General features: G+C 37.6%; 2 protein-coding genes across 2 annotated transcripts; one reads left to right on the top strand and one right to left on the bottom strand.

Moving 5' to 3' along the window:
* Positions 1-2,847: 2,847 nt before the first annotated feature.
* LOC110770236 (uncharacterized) lies at positions 2,848-4,694 on the bottom strand. The gene is made up of 3 exons (XM_021974330.2): positions 4,558-4,694; positions 3,191-3,391; positions 2,848-3,081 (listed from the first exon to the last, which is right to left on the bottom strand). The coding sequence occupies exons 2-3, from the start codon at positions 3,377-3,379 to the stop codon at positions 2,989-2,991; spliced, it is 282 nt and encodes a 93-aa protein (XP_021830022.1). The 5' UTR covers positions 3,380-3,391; positions 4,558-4,694; the 3' UTR covers positions 2,848-2,988.
* Positions 4,695-10,360: 5,666 nt separating this feature from the next.
* Positions 10,361-12,237, top strand: LOC110770227 (3-ketoacyl-CoA synthase 4). The gene has a single exon (XM_021974320.2). The coding sequence runs from the start codon at positions 10,507-10,509 to the stop codon at positions 12,049-12,051; it is 1,545 nt and encodes a 514-aa protein (XP_021830012.1). The 5' UTR covers positions 10,361-10,506; the 3' UTR covers positions 12,052-12,237.
* The last annotated feature ends 3,573 nt before the right edge of the window (positions 12,238-15,810 follow it).

The following is a 15,810-nucleotide window of genomic DNA, read 5'->3' as shown; positions in this document are numbered from 1 at the left end:
TGTATCAAGTAAGCGACCAACAGATAACAAGTTACAATGGATATTGGGAACTAATAACGCACGAGACAAGGACAGAGTTGGGGTGAGAGAAATGGTGCCCTCGCCAGTAATTGGAGAGGGCAAACCATTAGCACTAGTTATGTATGGGTCACGGGTGTTACTAGACAACTCATCAAAAAATTTAGCATTATAAGTCATATGATCAGAAGCACTAGTGTCAATTATCCAAGTATTAGAGCCAGTACCTGGAATAGAGTCAGAAACATGCAAATTTGCAGAAGCAGCAGCAGCACCAATAATAGAATTATCACCCATGATTGTAGCAGAAACTCAACAAATCACGCAGGGTATACAACAGATCACAGCACAGACACAAATATGGCAGATGCACGAAGACAACAGAGGCACAAACACAGTAGAGGTAGATGCACGAGCACAGTAGAGGCACGCAGTAAAGGCACGAACACGACAGAGCACAAGGCACAAACACAGTAGAGGCAGATGCACGAACATAGTAGAGGCACAAACACGACAGAGCACACAGCGGAACACGGCAAAGGCACAGACACAAGAACCCTAAAAGAAATTAGGGCACACAGTAGAACACGGGTGGGCACAACACACACAGGTCACCAGAAAGTCGGCTCTGATACCAAGTCAAACAATATGGGTAGAATATTTTCAGATATATTTCATTCTCCGGAAGGAGGTATTTATAATACAGGTTACAAACCCTAATAGGGTTTAATTAGGAAATAAGTGGAATCCTAATTACATAATATCTATACAAAAGGAAAAATAAATAAAACCCAAATAGAATAGGATATATTCTACTCGCCAACACGTTTCAACTTTTGGGATAGCTCAGGTCACTGGGGAAGTTTTACCCATAATTGCCATACTGTTATTGGGATACTTCCCTTTACAGTCGGTGTCCTTTGTGCTATATTTATTCTTATTGATTTAATAAAATAATTATATCGTCTTTTTATCAAAACAGTTAAAGAGATATTATTGAGGTTTCATTTCCCTAGTCTTAATGAAATCTTATTATCTCATACCTGATTTGTTTAACAAATTCAAAGCTTAGTGCTCCCTTCACAAACCCCAAAACCCCAACTCTCACCAACACGAAGGGAAACAAAATCTACATCTTTACTGGTTTAAACTGGACCCAATACAAGGTTCCATATATTCTGCCATGAATACATATCCAGCAATAATAATGGCAGGTAGATTTTAGGGAGGGGGTTTGTTCACCTACCACTCGCAGAATACGAGAGAGATGCATGTGCCTCTCTGCCTTCATTCGATTAGTATGTAGTAGAGTGTAGGTCAACCAAGTAACCACATCCAAACATGTTTCTTGCCCTTATATTAAATACGAAATTATAAAAAACGTTCACTATTTTTTTCACATTCTTTTGTTTAAATCTCTCAACTCAAGTGATAAACATTTCACTTGCTTAAATTTGGATCCACTTGAACCTCGTTTAAATCCCAACTCTTTCCTATGCAATTCAATTAACAATTTTTATTTATTTATCATGAACAGTCTTTTTGTTAATATTATTTTAAAAATAAATGTTGATATTTTGTCAACATTTCCATACCGATTGTTATTTACTTCTATGGGGATATTCCTATCATGTAACAATACTCAATGACAGAACAATTTAATTAAAAGGTGGCATGTGTTCAAAGTTGATGATTGATTTTTAAACGCATGCCATCTTTTAACTTTACTGTTACTCAGCACTGTCACATGATAGAAACAGTTCCACATAAGTTTTTGACCATGAATTATATGGAAAGGAGTTCAAAGTTTAATTTAGGATTTAGGATTTAGGGACCCTAAAAGGTGTCCCTTAATGGAAGGGGATATACATACATGTGTGGGTAGGAATTACGTGCAAGAGAAGGTAGCATCATAGCATTAAAACTATCAAAGGAAAGCAAAAAAGGTGAAAGATACAAAGCAAATTAAGAGAGGAAAATAGAAATTCAAAGATATTGTTGCAAAGAGAAAATTAAGAAAGGAAACAAAGTACACAAGTACCTTAAAAGAAGGTGGAGTTGATTTGTAAAGAACGATGGAAAGCTTGTTCTCTTGATGCACTATGAGTGACGCAGCGCAGCCGCCGAAAAATAAAAGTTCGAAAGAGAAAGAAATGTGAGATGGTTAGGGGAAGATGGGTTTAAGTAGAATGCAAGTGAGTTAGAGTCGGGCTTGGATGAATTAAATTTATATAGTATGCCCAAAATTCTCCTAATTATGGCCCAAGAAAGCCCAAAAGTGATTACATTTAGTTTGTGTTTGTATTAATATAAATCCCGATTAGTAAGTAAGGTATAACTCAGTTGGTTGAGTTGTTCCACCTCCACCTCAACTCTGCATTTGGTAGTCCCTACAACCTATTAGGTGAGTATGCAGTAATTCCTACCAAAATCTAATGGCTGTTATCCTGAAAATAAGAGAGAGTCGAACAGCTTAGATCCCCCACAAAACAAACTACCGGCGCTCAGGCCCTGACAGATTCTACAATAGAAGACCATAGAGGCCGATGATAGACAAAAACTTCGCCCAAGCACAGCTTATAAATGGGGGGAGAAAGTGGTGGCATCAAGTAGCCGCCCTGCCACTTCACAAGTTTCACAATGATGAAAAGTCCCCCCTGTTGAAAGAGCAAGCTGATCGTACGAAGAAACAACAAATGCAGCCCTGTTTTAATCTCATGTAGGAGGTCAATTTTCTATTTGTTTTGCTACTCCATAATTGATCACTGACCAAATTCAACACTGACTTGGCACATACAGAAAAAAAATAAAAATGGTAGCAAAGCTAAATACATCACAAGAACATAGTCATAACACTAAATAATTGGCTTCATAATAGTCACCAGTTAACCTTACAAAGTTAACTTTTCTCGTTCGTCAAACTGAAACTGCAGTGCCACAATTTTAACAAATTATAGATCAGAAGATATTCTATTTTGCCACTGTGGTTTGAAGGGGCAGAGAACTTTCAACTTCCTTGGTGTCGGAACTCCTCTCAGCGACAATCTTTGACATGCTAAACATCTGAAAATGAATGCACAATAATCCAATCAGAATCAGAAGTAAACCAATTAACCAACGAAAACATTTCTGAACAAGCAATATTAGCATTTAATTTGAAGTGGGAGCAAACCTTCTGCACGGTCTTCTTGAAGCAAGTTTTGTGTTCATCCATAGAGGCATGGATAAAGTCATCAATATGATCCTTCACATCCTCCAAAAAACTGGCTTGTTCGCTCTTCTTCTTTCGACATGAAGTGGTGGAGGGGGTTGCAGCAGCAGGGGATGGCTGTTGTTCATGTTGATTTTTCTGTGATTCCATTCTCAGTAACACCTGACCCAGAAGTCAATTGTTACAAAAGATTTGGATGAGATGATTACAATTGAAGACAATGAAAAGCAATAAATTTAAACTAAATGCCAGGCCTAGCTAGCCACAACAAGCCACCGCAAGAAATTTAGTTATCTCATCAAGATACAGGGAAGAAAATTGATGCAAATCATTAGCTTTAAGTGAAAGGAAAAATACTTTTCAGGACTATTTTACGTAAATTAAAAGGAAAAATTAAAAATTTGGAGTGGAAGTAATAGATATACAAGCCCTTAGCTCATACCACAAAATCACAAACACACTAGAGCCAAAATGAAATGGAGGGTTCCTTTGATATCTCATGATAGCACTACTATGAGATTCAAAGGTTGTATATCGTTTTAGATCACAAAATGTCCTCAATGTGTTCATTATTATCACAACCTCTATAGCCACATCTGTGCAACAGGGAGGACTATCTTCAAAAAAACTTCAAAAAAGGAGAACTTTCCTTCCATAAGAAAAGCAAACAAAAGAAATCGTCAACTTCTTCAGTGGTGTTGGGCTTGTGATGCATGAACAAAACTATTTTACATCTTATTAAAAGTGGGCAATCACTAATACAATTTTATTTAACATCAAGCACAACTGATTTTCCCTCATCAATCACAAAATCAAGAGAGCCTAAATACCAACACCCATAACAAGGAGCATGTTCAATTACCAAGACAGTCTGAAATGTTTAGCATTTTATGATATCAGACTGTGATCAGGTAGATTTTTGTTGAACACATGGTCCAGATTGACCGTCACAACAGTTCGCAAGCATGCGGACACACACACAAGCATAATACAATGCCACACAAACAAGTTTCAGCTCCACATTTATAAATCTAAAAACCGCACTACGAGTGTTTGAAGTAATGCCACAATGAAGCTATCACAGAAACACAACAAAATTACAGAAATATATCTGATTCAAAATTAAGGTAAACGAGAAGTTTATTCATCAGAAATTGGTAACAATTGTTGCTAAATCAATGGCAAATTCTGCTTTCTATGGGCATATAATTGGCACGCAAAACAAATATTTAAAATTAAAAAAAAAATCACAGCGTCGAAAACAAGAACATTTCAACAATATTAGCTGATAAAAGTAGAATAAAAGCATCAAGTTCAGAGCCGCCTACCTTTGATTACAAAGAAAACTAGTGAAATTGTAACTTGCAAATAGATTGAGAAAATACTTTTTGTTGTTTTGAGAAAAAAGAAAAATGAGTCTTGTATTTATATCTGGTTGGTACAGGGGGAACCGCCATGAGTTAGAGTATTTGCCAAGAAAACGGAGGAGGTCAGAGCCCGTTGCAGGATTGAAACGTGGCACTAAGTTATTGGTGGTAAAGTCACAAAGCCAAACGGGAGTACCGTCTGCCTGTTGTGCAAGTTTTCTCTTTGGGCTTTCTTGATATCAAGCCCCTTTTGTTGAAGGATAATGGTGTTTCTTATCAGTGTTGCTATTCACACCTGAAAATTTGATCATCACACTTGGTACCCAATCTTTTTATTTTCCTTAATTCTTTTTTAGTTTAAATTTTGAAGATAATTATTAGGGTTATAGACTGATTTTAAGTCTATTGGTATTTCGCTTTTTAATGTTAGAAGATGTCTCAAATTCGAGTCCAATTTTCCTGTTACCAAATGCCCTGTGCCACCCTGTTTCTCTCCTAAGTTTTTGACATGTGGCAAACCATTTAACATCACTTTTAACACTGTTAACTTTGTTAAGTCAACCTCCCATCATCCCATCGAGCCCAACTCCACCTTTCCCTAGCTTGTCGCCAGCCAACCTAGACAGAGAACCACCCAACCCAATTATGGCAGCCCACCTTTTCCCTCCCTATCTCAACCACTCGTCTGGTCCAGCTGATAGAAGCATTAGATTACATGAATTATTTTTGAATATTTGGGTTTAATTAAATTTGGGTTTTGAATTCTACTACAATATGAATTAATTTTGATTTCATTTCTCCTTGAATTTGGGTGGGTTGAGAAGTCTTTTGGATTTTGTCACTGGGCTGCTTTGGTGGCAGTGATGGATGGCCGGGATGAGATGGCTGAAATATTAAAAGTTAACTTCCAACAAATAAACTCCAATAAGCAACCCCACATGAAAAATCTTTTGACAACATCACTGACAACTCCAAGTAGTTATCATCCTCAAGAATAAACATAGCAACGTTCTAACTAACAAAGTTATATAAATAAATTTCCTCCAAGCACGAATAAGTTAAGAGAACACCATATTTCAATTAAAATCAAGGAACCTGGTATAGATATGGTGAAATCGTACAAACTCAAATGAATATTCTGACCCAAAAAAATCTAAAAAATGCATGATTCGAAAACAAAGAAGAGATAATAGGACAGATGGGGTCAGTGGTGGACCTGTGCAGGCGCAAGGAGGTGCACCTACACCTCCGGTCGCCGGAAAACTCCATAACAGCTGTTGGAGTTGCACCTCTGCTCAGACCAGAGACGCACGCAACCTGTTCGATGAAATGCGCAAGAGACCTAGGTGTTGCGCTACTGTCTGCTGCGCACTGCGCCTTTTTTTATTTATATTTTTTTTAATGAAGCCTGGCCAAAACGGCGTCGTTTTGGACCAGGGTTTATATATATATAAAAAAAGGGAAACAACTGGGCCATTTCGTGGGCTTCTATAGGGTTTTAGTTGGGTTTTTTTTTATAATTCTTGCTAAATTGGGTTTTGATTGGGTTTTTGTAATTCCTCACTTAATTGGGTTTTAATTGGAAGTTTTCTTTATTTAATTGGATTTTGGGAATTCCTTATTTAAGTGGGATTGGGAATTCTCCTTATATAGGACCAATTTTACATCACCCAATTTCATCAAAGTGTGTATGCATCACAAGAATCATACGTTTTTCTTTTTCTTCTTGAGTATGCCAATCCAAAGTAAGTCAGATGCATATATATTTTTTCTTGAGCAAACGCCGATTTTTTTTTTTCTTTTTTTTTCTTCAACAAATATGTGGTGTTGCGTTATGTGAACAAAAATGGGCAAGTAATTGAAAGGTTTGTGGGTGTCCAATATGTCTATGATACGACTAGTAGCAAATTGAAAGAGGCAATTGAGTAGTTGATTTCTTCAACAAATTTGAGCATGTCCAGGCTACGAGGACAGGGGTATGATGATGCTAGTAATATGAGAGGTGAGCTCAATGGTCGTAAAACACATATTTTGAGAGAATTTCCTCAAGCATATTATGTCCATTGTTTTGCACTACAACTAGCTCTTGTAGCCGTGGCAAAGGGAAATGAAAACATTGCTACTTTCTTCACAACGGCTAGTAGTGTCGTTAATATTATTGGAGCATCGTGTAAGTGTCGCGACGCACTTAGAGAGCAACAACAAAAAGACATTATGAAAGCTCTTGAAATTGATGATCTTGAAACGGGGCAAGGGTTAAATCAAGAGACTACTCTCAAACGTTCTTGTGATGATACACGTTGGAACTCACTTAATATAGGGTTTTAATTGGGTTTTTTTTATAATTTTTGCTGAATTGGGTTTTGATTGGGTTTTTGTAATTCCTCACTTAATTGGGTTTTAATTGGAAGTTTTCTTTATTTAATTGGGTTTTGGGAATTCCTTATTTAAGTGGGATTGGGAATTCTCTTTATAAATGACCAATTTTACATCACCCAATTTCATCAAAGTGTGTATGCATCACAAGAATCCTACGTTTTTCTTTTTCTTCTTGAGTACGCCAATCCAAAGTAAGTCAGATGCATATATATTTTTTCTTCAGCAAATGCCGATTTTGTTTATTCTTTTTTTTTCTTCAACAAATATGTTGTGTTGCGTTATGTGAACAAAAATGGGTAAGTAATTAAAAGGTTTGTGGGTGTCCAATATGTCTATGATACGACTAGTAGCAAATTGAAAGAGGCAATTGAGCAGTTGATTTCTTCAACAAATTTGAGCATGTCCAGGCTACGAGGATAGGGGTATGATGACGCTAGTAATATGAGAGGTGAGCTCAATGGTCTTAAAACACAGATTTTGAGAGAATATCCTCAAGCATATTATGTCCATTGTTTTGCACATCAACTACAACTAGCTCTTGTAGCCGTGGCAAAGGGAAATGAAAACATTGCTACTTTCTTCACAACGGCTAGTAGTGTCGTTAATATTATTGGAGCATCGTGTAAGTGTCGTGATGCACTTAGAGAGCAACATCAAAAAGACATTATGAAAGCTCTTGAAATTGATGATCTTGAAACGGGGCAAGGGTTAAATCAAGAGACTACTCTCAAATGTCTTTGTGATACATGTTGGAACTCACATTATTATACTTTACTTAGTATTAATATTATGTTTCATCATGTGGTGAAGGTGCTTGAATGGATTGTTGATGATGTCAACCAAGATAATTTAGGTGAAGCAAATAGGTTATTGAAAGAAATACAAACTTTTGACTTTGTGTTTCACCTATATTTGATGAGATTTATATTGGGAATCACAAATGATTTGTCAAAGGCATTACAAAAGAAAGATCAAGATATTGTGAATGCAATGATGTTGGTCCAAAGATGTAAGCAAAAGCTACAATCTGTGAGCGATGATGACTTTGATGATTTGCTTGGCGAAGTATCAATATTTTGTGGCAACAATGATATTGATGTTCCTAACATGACCTCAAATGCAGGTAACTATTCTTAACCACTAAAGGATCAATAAATCAAGTCATGTGAAGAGTCATTTTATAGTGAGGCTCTTATATATGACCCTTAGGTGATGTCATATCTCTTAACCATTAGATCAAGCTAACCAATTTGATCCAACGATTAAGAGATAGGACCTCACTAAAAGACATATATAAAGCCCTCATTATAGAATTCTTGGTCATGTGAAATCTCAAGTGGTAGGCCCATTGTGTAAAATATATAACGCACGAAACATCTTCCACAAGATTATCCATCCAGAGGATATCAGCGACCAAAATCTAAATGATTGAAAACCTAAATGAGCCATATGATTTTTGCGTTTTTATTTGAACTTGAAAAAAGTGGTCAACACACTCATCGTTTAATGAATTATTATTATGTTATTTGCGTGAACTTCATTTCTTTGTCACTTTGGAACATTGACTTCCGTGAGAAGTGCAACTGTATTTACGGGTCATGTGTCTCTCTCTCCCACATGACTATTGTTTCAATGTCATTTTAGTCCCTGAAGCTGAAAAATGCTGACTGATGAGAAAACTTGAGAAATTCTTAAGAGAAAAGAAAAGAAAAGAAGAGTGTTATTATTTCCATAATCTGTCTTATTTCTCTATCCATTTTATCTTTTAAAAAAAAGCATTAGATTTCTTGGATTTTCTCAGATCTTATGACAACTCGAGATGGAGTTGACTCTAAAGTATTTTGATTATCCATCCATAACAATAATGAGGTTGTGGAGTATGATCTAATCATTTGCCCAAGCATGTGCTTGGATATGGTGGATGATTAGAATTTGACCTTAAATAAAGTTTTCTAGGGCTAGTTGTAAATTTGACTCAAACTTTAATTCTGTCTTTATTGATTTATTGTTGCTTTTATCTTCATTGGCTCATTTAATCCATTCAATTATCATGTATTTAGACTACCGTTATTATCATCCTTAAGCATATACATATATGTGCACCAAAGTGACATATGAATTAGAGAAATTTAACAACTCATTATACTCATAACATCTATATTTTTCCGTAAAGAGCTTGTAGCTCAAGTAGTTAAGAGCAGTTATTCATAACACATCCTTATCCTCTTACTTGCTTGTATAAAAAATAAAAAATAAATTCATATTCTCCCTTTTCTCCATATTATTTATCCTCATTCAGATTTGCGAGTTTCGTTCCTTAATCCGAGCACCGGCTGCACGAGGGTGAAATCGGTTCTAAGCTCTTGCGGCTCTACGATTGCTTAAGTGGCTCTTCAGATGCCTCAAGTGGTGCTTGAACAACAATAGAAGATTATAATGTGGGACTTAGCAGGAGAGTGCATGCATGGTGTGAGAGCTAAAAGCTCATAATTTTAGCAATGGAACCGAAGTCTCTTCAAGGTTTAGCCTAAACCCTCTCCTGGTGGCTTGGCGCTACAAGAACTTTGGATGAAGTGGCAACTCCATAAGCTCCTAAATGTGAGGAAACATAAAGGAACTCATTGTGACTCTCATTATCATGAATGACTACTATTTCGATATTATTTAAACAAATACTTTATTGTTTGGGGATCCTAGTCACTATAAGTAGCACGGTTAAATTACAAATGATATTTTGAGCTCATAATTTAACTTCATAGTTTTTTAGTTCAAATTTTACTTGAAAATAAGGAGCATAACTAGAAATGCTCTTAGGCCATTTATCATATTTCACCCAAAAAAAATAAAAATAAAAATATATATATATATGTTTTTATTTATTTAATTTAATTTAAATAAATTATGAATGTACCATTTTAACCCTATTTAATAAAATGTCGGAAGGTAGAGAGTAAACAATTTTCTCGTCAAACTCAAGCATCCCATTGTACTTGACACACATATACATACATAGTTAAACTCTTTTTTTCGAACAATTTTCTGGCAGTTCCAAAGTCAAGACGTCCAGAGAAATCGCTTTGAAGCTTCCGCTCCTCTCTCTCATTGTGTTTCTACTCGACACGTCCAATCACCTCTCATATATAAAATTCCTATCAACCCTCAACTTCTTTCCTAACATTTTATCAATCAATCCTAAATCTTCGACCAAACAGAGACACAGGCAGGAGGGGTAGCAGAACCAAACGCAAAAAAACAGACCAACCCACTCTCTCTCTCTCTCTCTCTCTCTCTCTCTCTCTCTCTCTCTCTCATCAACGTCACAATCTTCATGCTGATGCTATGCATTCACCTCTCTTGTCTATAAAATCTCACTTGGTCGCTGTTATTGTTGTATGAAACTATCAACCCTTCTATTTCTTCACTCAGATCCCTCTTCTTCACCTTCGCACTTCACTCTGTTCACCATATATATAACCCTCTGAAGCCCCTCCACTGAAAACCCACCTCAGAAAACCCCATAGTTTCAAACCCATGTGCCTATTTCGCAGACCCATCATGAGCTCTGGGCCCATTGTCAATGGCGGAGTTCAGATCCACCAGAGCCGTAGATTACCAGACTTCTTACAAAGCGTGAACATGAAGTACGTAAAATTGGGTTACCATTACTTGATAACCCACCTTTTGACTCTCTGCTCAGTTCCTCTAATGGCGGTCGTTGTCATTCAAGCCTCTCAGATGAACCCAGATGACATTCACCAACTCTGGCTCCAGCTCCAGTACAATCTGGTCAGTGTCATTATTTGCTCTGCTGTAATTGTTTTTGGATCCACCGTTTACATTATGACCCGCCCGAGATCCGTTTACCTTGTGGACTATTCGTGTTACAAGCCGCCTTCGCATTTGCAAGCGAGATTTGAGGAGTTCATGGAGCATTCAAAGCTCACTGGGGACTTTGACGAGTCTTCACTTGAGTTCCAGCGCAAGATTCTTGAGCGCTCTGGCCTCGGGGAGGAGACTTGTGTCCCTGAAGCAATGCATTACATTCCGCCTAGGCCGTCCATGGCGGCAGCTCGCGAGGAGGCAGAGCAGGTGATTTTTGGTGCTTTGGATAATCTGTTTGCTAATACAAATGTTAAGCCTAAGGACATTGGTATTCTTGTTGTGAATTGTAGTTTGTTTAATCCAACCCCTTCACTGTCTGCTATGATTGTTAACAAGTACAAATTGAGGGGGAATATTAGGAGTTTTAATTTGGGGGGTATGGGGTGTAGTGCTGGAGTTATAGCTGTTGATCTTGCTAAGGAAATGTTGCAAGTTCATGGGAACACTTATGCGGTGGTTGTTAGCACTGAGAATATTACTCAGAATTGGTACTTTGGGAACAAGAAATCCATGTTGATACCAAACTGTTTGTTCCGTGTTGGTGGGGCGGCGGTTTTGCTTTCGAACAAGTCGTTGGATAGGCGTCGGGCAAAGTATAAGCTTCTGCATGTTGTGAGGACTCATCGCGGGGCTGATGATAGGGCATTTAGATGTGTTTATCAAGAGCAGGATGATGCTGGGAAAACTGGGGTTTCATTGTCGAAGGATCTCATGGCAATTGCTGGTGGAGCTCTTAAGACTAACATCACAACATTGGGTCCCCTTGTACTGCCTCTAAGTGAGCAGCTTCTCTTCTTTGCTACTTTGGTTGCAAAGAAGTTGTTCAATGCGAAAGTCAAGCCTTATATCCCGGATTTCAAGCTTGCTTTTGATCATTTTTGCATACATGCTGGTGGGAGGGCTGTGATTGATGAGCTTGAGAAGAACTTGCAGCTTCTACCAGTTCATGTCGAGGCATCTCGGATGACACTCCACAGGTTTGGTAACACCTCGTCGAGTTCGATTTGGTATGAGTTGGCTTATACTGAGGCAAAGGGGAGGATGCAGAAGGGGAACCGTGTCTGGCAGATTGCTTTTGGTAGTGGTTTCAAGTGTAACAGTGCAGTCTGGGAGGCTCTTCAGAATGTAAAACCTTCTCTTCATAGTCCATGGGAAGATTGCATTGACAGGTACCCTGTGGAGATTCTTGTCTAGCAGAACTCAGCCAGGATTTGTTCAGAGACTCAATTTAAAGGAAGGAAACATTGATGGTTTGGTCAACTTATCTTGTTATTTTTACTGCCCCCTTTATCAATAGTTTTCCTTTTTTCTAATTCTTGATTTATTGGGCATGTTATGTGTTATTTGGTCATTGAAGTCATGAGATCCCTCATTCGTGTAGCTCTTGCGCGTTGATGTTTAGATAATTTGTTTTGCCAAATGCTGTTGTACTGTGATTACTATGGTTTCCTGCAGAGCTTTGGAGAGCAATGGAAAAGCTAAATGTATACGGATATCATTTCTTTGAAAGAATTTCAATGTATAAGTTCCATTGTAAAAAATATTAGCATTGAGATAATTAAGAGTCATTATCTTATTCCAGATAAGCATATGGAAGCCAACAAAAGGTATAGTTGTAAATTTTAGTGAATTTTATTTCCAAATAGCTTTCAAACGCTCTCAAGAAACTTCCATATGGCCTGGATTTGGGTTCATGGAAGCCCTCCTTTGTGAACTATGATCAGTCATATCTCTGCTGGTCTTGCAAGTTGAGTATTCCTTGCCTTTGACAAGGATTTATCTTACAGCGACGCAGGTGAGATTTATTTCCATTTTATGTGTATATGGCTTGAAAGTGACATTTTTCCTACTCGTTTCCCCACTGCTGGGCAGTGTTACCTAACTCCTCTTGTTGTCATTCGTTTCTGATTGCCGGTTATGGACATTCGGATTTGTATTCATCTGTATATTTTTTGCAAGTGGCAACTTATTCTTGCATCATTAGGGCACAGGTTGTATCTTCTAATTGCTTCCAAACAATAGATTAGTGTTATTGTAGGGCCTGGCATGACATCTTAGATGTTTGAAGTGAGTTTTTATTGGTAGCAGTTAGAAATGAAACCATAATTGAGTTGTTAAATAGCCTCAGGCTCCTTCTGGTTTGGCTTTAATTGTTCTGTGTTGAACAAAGTTAATCTTTTGACATTTCGTCTGAAACTGGGTTTGCGAAAGCCGACATGAATGAGAGAGCAATGAATCTTCTTTTCTTGTTTGTTACCTGGGGAAAACCAGATTAACCTTGGAAGGAAATAGGCCTAAAAACTTTGTCCTCGCATTGCAAGTGAGGAAAATTAGTGTAAAATGTCCTTTCAACTTTCAAGTGTCTTTACACAGCTGGTAATCCTTTTTGGGTTAGGGAATCTCTCACTTTAAAAACTTGGTATACGAAAGTATATATGCGTTTCCTTTTTTTCTTTATGGTCACAACGTGGAACGAACACAAAAAGATTTTTACAAAAAGGGTTTTCGACTGAAAAGGTCCTCCAATTATTCCTCCAAAAGAGGGAGAATGGAAGTGAGAATGAGAGTGGAGATGGCATTGAGAGGGAAGATGAGATGGGAGGATGTGAGAGAGAAGTAACAAAAGTGAAAACAAAAACTAAAAACTGAAATCTATTTGAAATTGTTTTTACTTTCAAGTTTTTGTTTTCACTTTTGTTTGTCCTCCCTTTCATTCTCCATTCTCATCCTCTTCTCAATCTCATCCTCACTCCCATCCCATTATCACTCTCATTTTCCTCTATACTATAACACAAAAATTGAAAAATGAAAACTAAAAACTAAAATTGAAATGGTTATCAAATGGGCTCTAAATTTTTCATTTCAATAATCCTTCAACTTCCTATTTCGTGTCAAATTGATCATTCCGTTACATTTTCCGCTAAATTGGATCACATGCTCGAATTTTAGGGGTAAACCCCCAATTTCCTTATCACCCATATCTGGCCCGCCCCATTAACAGTCCTCACAAAAAACCCTAGCCACCACCCCACGCCAATTTGCCTAGCCTGCAGCCGCACCTCTCTCTCTCTCTCTCTCTCTCTCTCTCTCCATGTATGTAGAATGGAAACAAGATGAAGAGCAGGATAGTAATGCCATCCCACAAACAGGCCCGGCCCTAACCAGGAGCAGTCAGTGCGACTGCCCTGGGCCCATTATTCAAGGGAGCCCCCAAAAAAAAAAAAATTCTAAATTTTTCTTTTTCTTCTTCTTCAAAGGAAAATATGATTTTATTTATTTATTTGTTTGTAGATTTTTCACATCGTTTCTTAGACCTCCTATCCTATCTCCTCCCAATCTGCCAATGACAAGAACTCTTACCGAATTTCTTCCTGATGCCAATGATGATAAGTTCGTTTATGTTTTACTCTTCGGTTTCCTCCTCTGCAAAAAATAACTATGCGTGATTTGCTTTTTTTCTCTATCGATTCCACTTCTAAGTCATTTTAATTATGGGGTTTTCTTGGATTGATTCATTCGAATTCTTTGAATCACTAATATATGTACTATTCTTGGGGTTTTCTTTTCAAATAGAAACCTTGCTTTCCTCTTGGAATTGTTCCTCTGCGAAAATAACCTGGGTAATTTCCTATTTTTCTTGTAAGATGAATCAAAATTAAATAAACATTGTTTTCCATAATTTAGGAATAGGATACTGAGATGAATATGAACTTTTGGAACAAAGGATCCATTACGAGAGTTTTAAAAGAAATTCTTTGATATTGGCTAGGAGTGGACACGGTCCGGTTTTGACCAGTTTTTAGTCAAAATTAGAACCGAAACCGTACTGTACATGCGGTTCGGTTCGGTCTGGTTTTAATAAAAATTTAGTTATTGAACCGAACCAATCTGGACCTGTTCAAATCCGGTTCGGTTTCGATTTTCCCAGTTTGGACCGGCAGACAATCCCAGCTCTTTTTTTTTTTTTTTCCCAAATCTACAATCCCAACTCTATTTTTGTTTTTGGATTTTTCCCAGATCTACATCAGATCTGCAATCCCAGCTCTGTTTTTGTTTTTTTTTTAATTTTTCCCAAATCTACATCAGATCTACAATCTCGCTGTTTAATGAAACCACCCCAAGATCTACAAGATGCTGTCTTGGCAGCATGCTCAGAGAAGGAGAGAGACTCTAGGGAGAGAGCTGAGCTATGCTGGCTCGTGCAGGTAGCTGGGCTCGGATGCATGCGGGGACTGGAGCCAGTGGAATGCGATGGAGGTACAGGGGATGTGCTGCGGCAGCAAGAGGGGGTGAGGAAAATACAAGGTCGGCATCACAGAGGAGAGAAAAAAGAAGAAGAAAAAAAGGAGAAGAAAGAGTCGGCATCACAGAGGAGAGAAAAAAGAAGAAAAAAAAAGGAGAAGAAAGAGTCGGCAGTACAGAGTAGAGAAAAAGAAGAAGAAAGAAAAAAAAAAAAAGAGAAGAAAAGTTGCAGCCAGGGGAGAGAAAAGAAGAATGTTCGGTTCATTTTTACACATGATTTTTCATGTTATTCACCCACTATTTTGAGTTAGTTCTTGACATTTTATAGCTTTTTACTTCCTTTTTGTGTTTTCTTAGATTTTACCTTGGTTGGGATGAAAATGAGCTAAAAGTGCATTATTAGTTATAAATTCTGTTTTTGTTCATTTTCGTAGGTCAACTTCTTGGCCTGGGATCAACATGCTCTGGTGCTCGGATGAGGTCATGATCTTCATGAGACTTGTTCCAATGGATGTTAACTACAACATATCCAAATTTGAGCTCCATTGGACAAGTATTGCCTATCCAACCAATCCAGCATGTTACCACAGCTCTGGAAATCCGGATTTGGCCAGCTTTTACCTCCTTTGTGTCATCTTAATTTCTTGTTACCATAACTCTTGGTAACAAGGAATTACCTTTGTAAATGAGATATTTTCTGAAGCTTTTGGC

Source organism: Prunus avium, chromosome 8 (assembly GCF_965620075.1).
Source record: "Prunus avium chromosome 8, drPruAviu1.hap1.1, whole genome shotgun sequence".
Classification (NCBI taxonomy): domain Eukaryota; kingdom Viridiplantae; phylum Streptophyta; class Magnoliopsida; order Rosales; family Rosaceae; genus Prunus; species Prunus avium.
The sequence above is the reverse complement of the archived record's forward strand: the minus strand, read 5'-3'. Positions and strand labels throughout refer to the sequence as shown.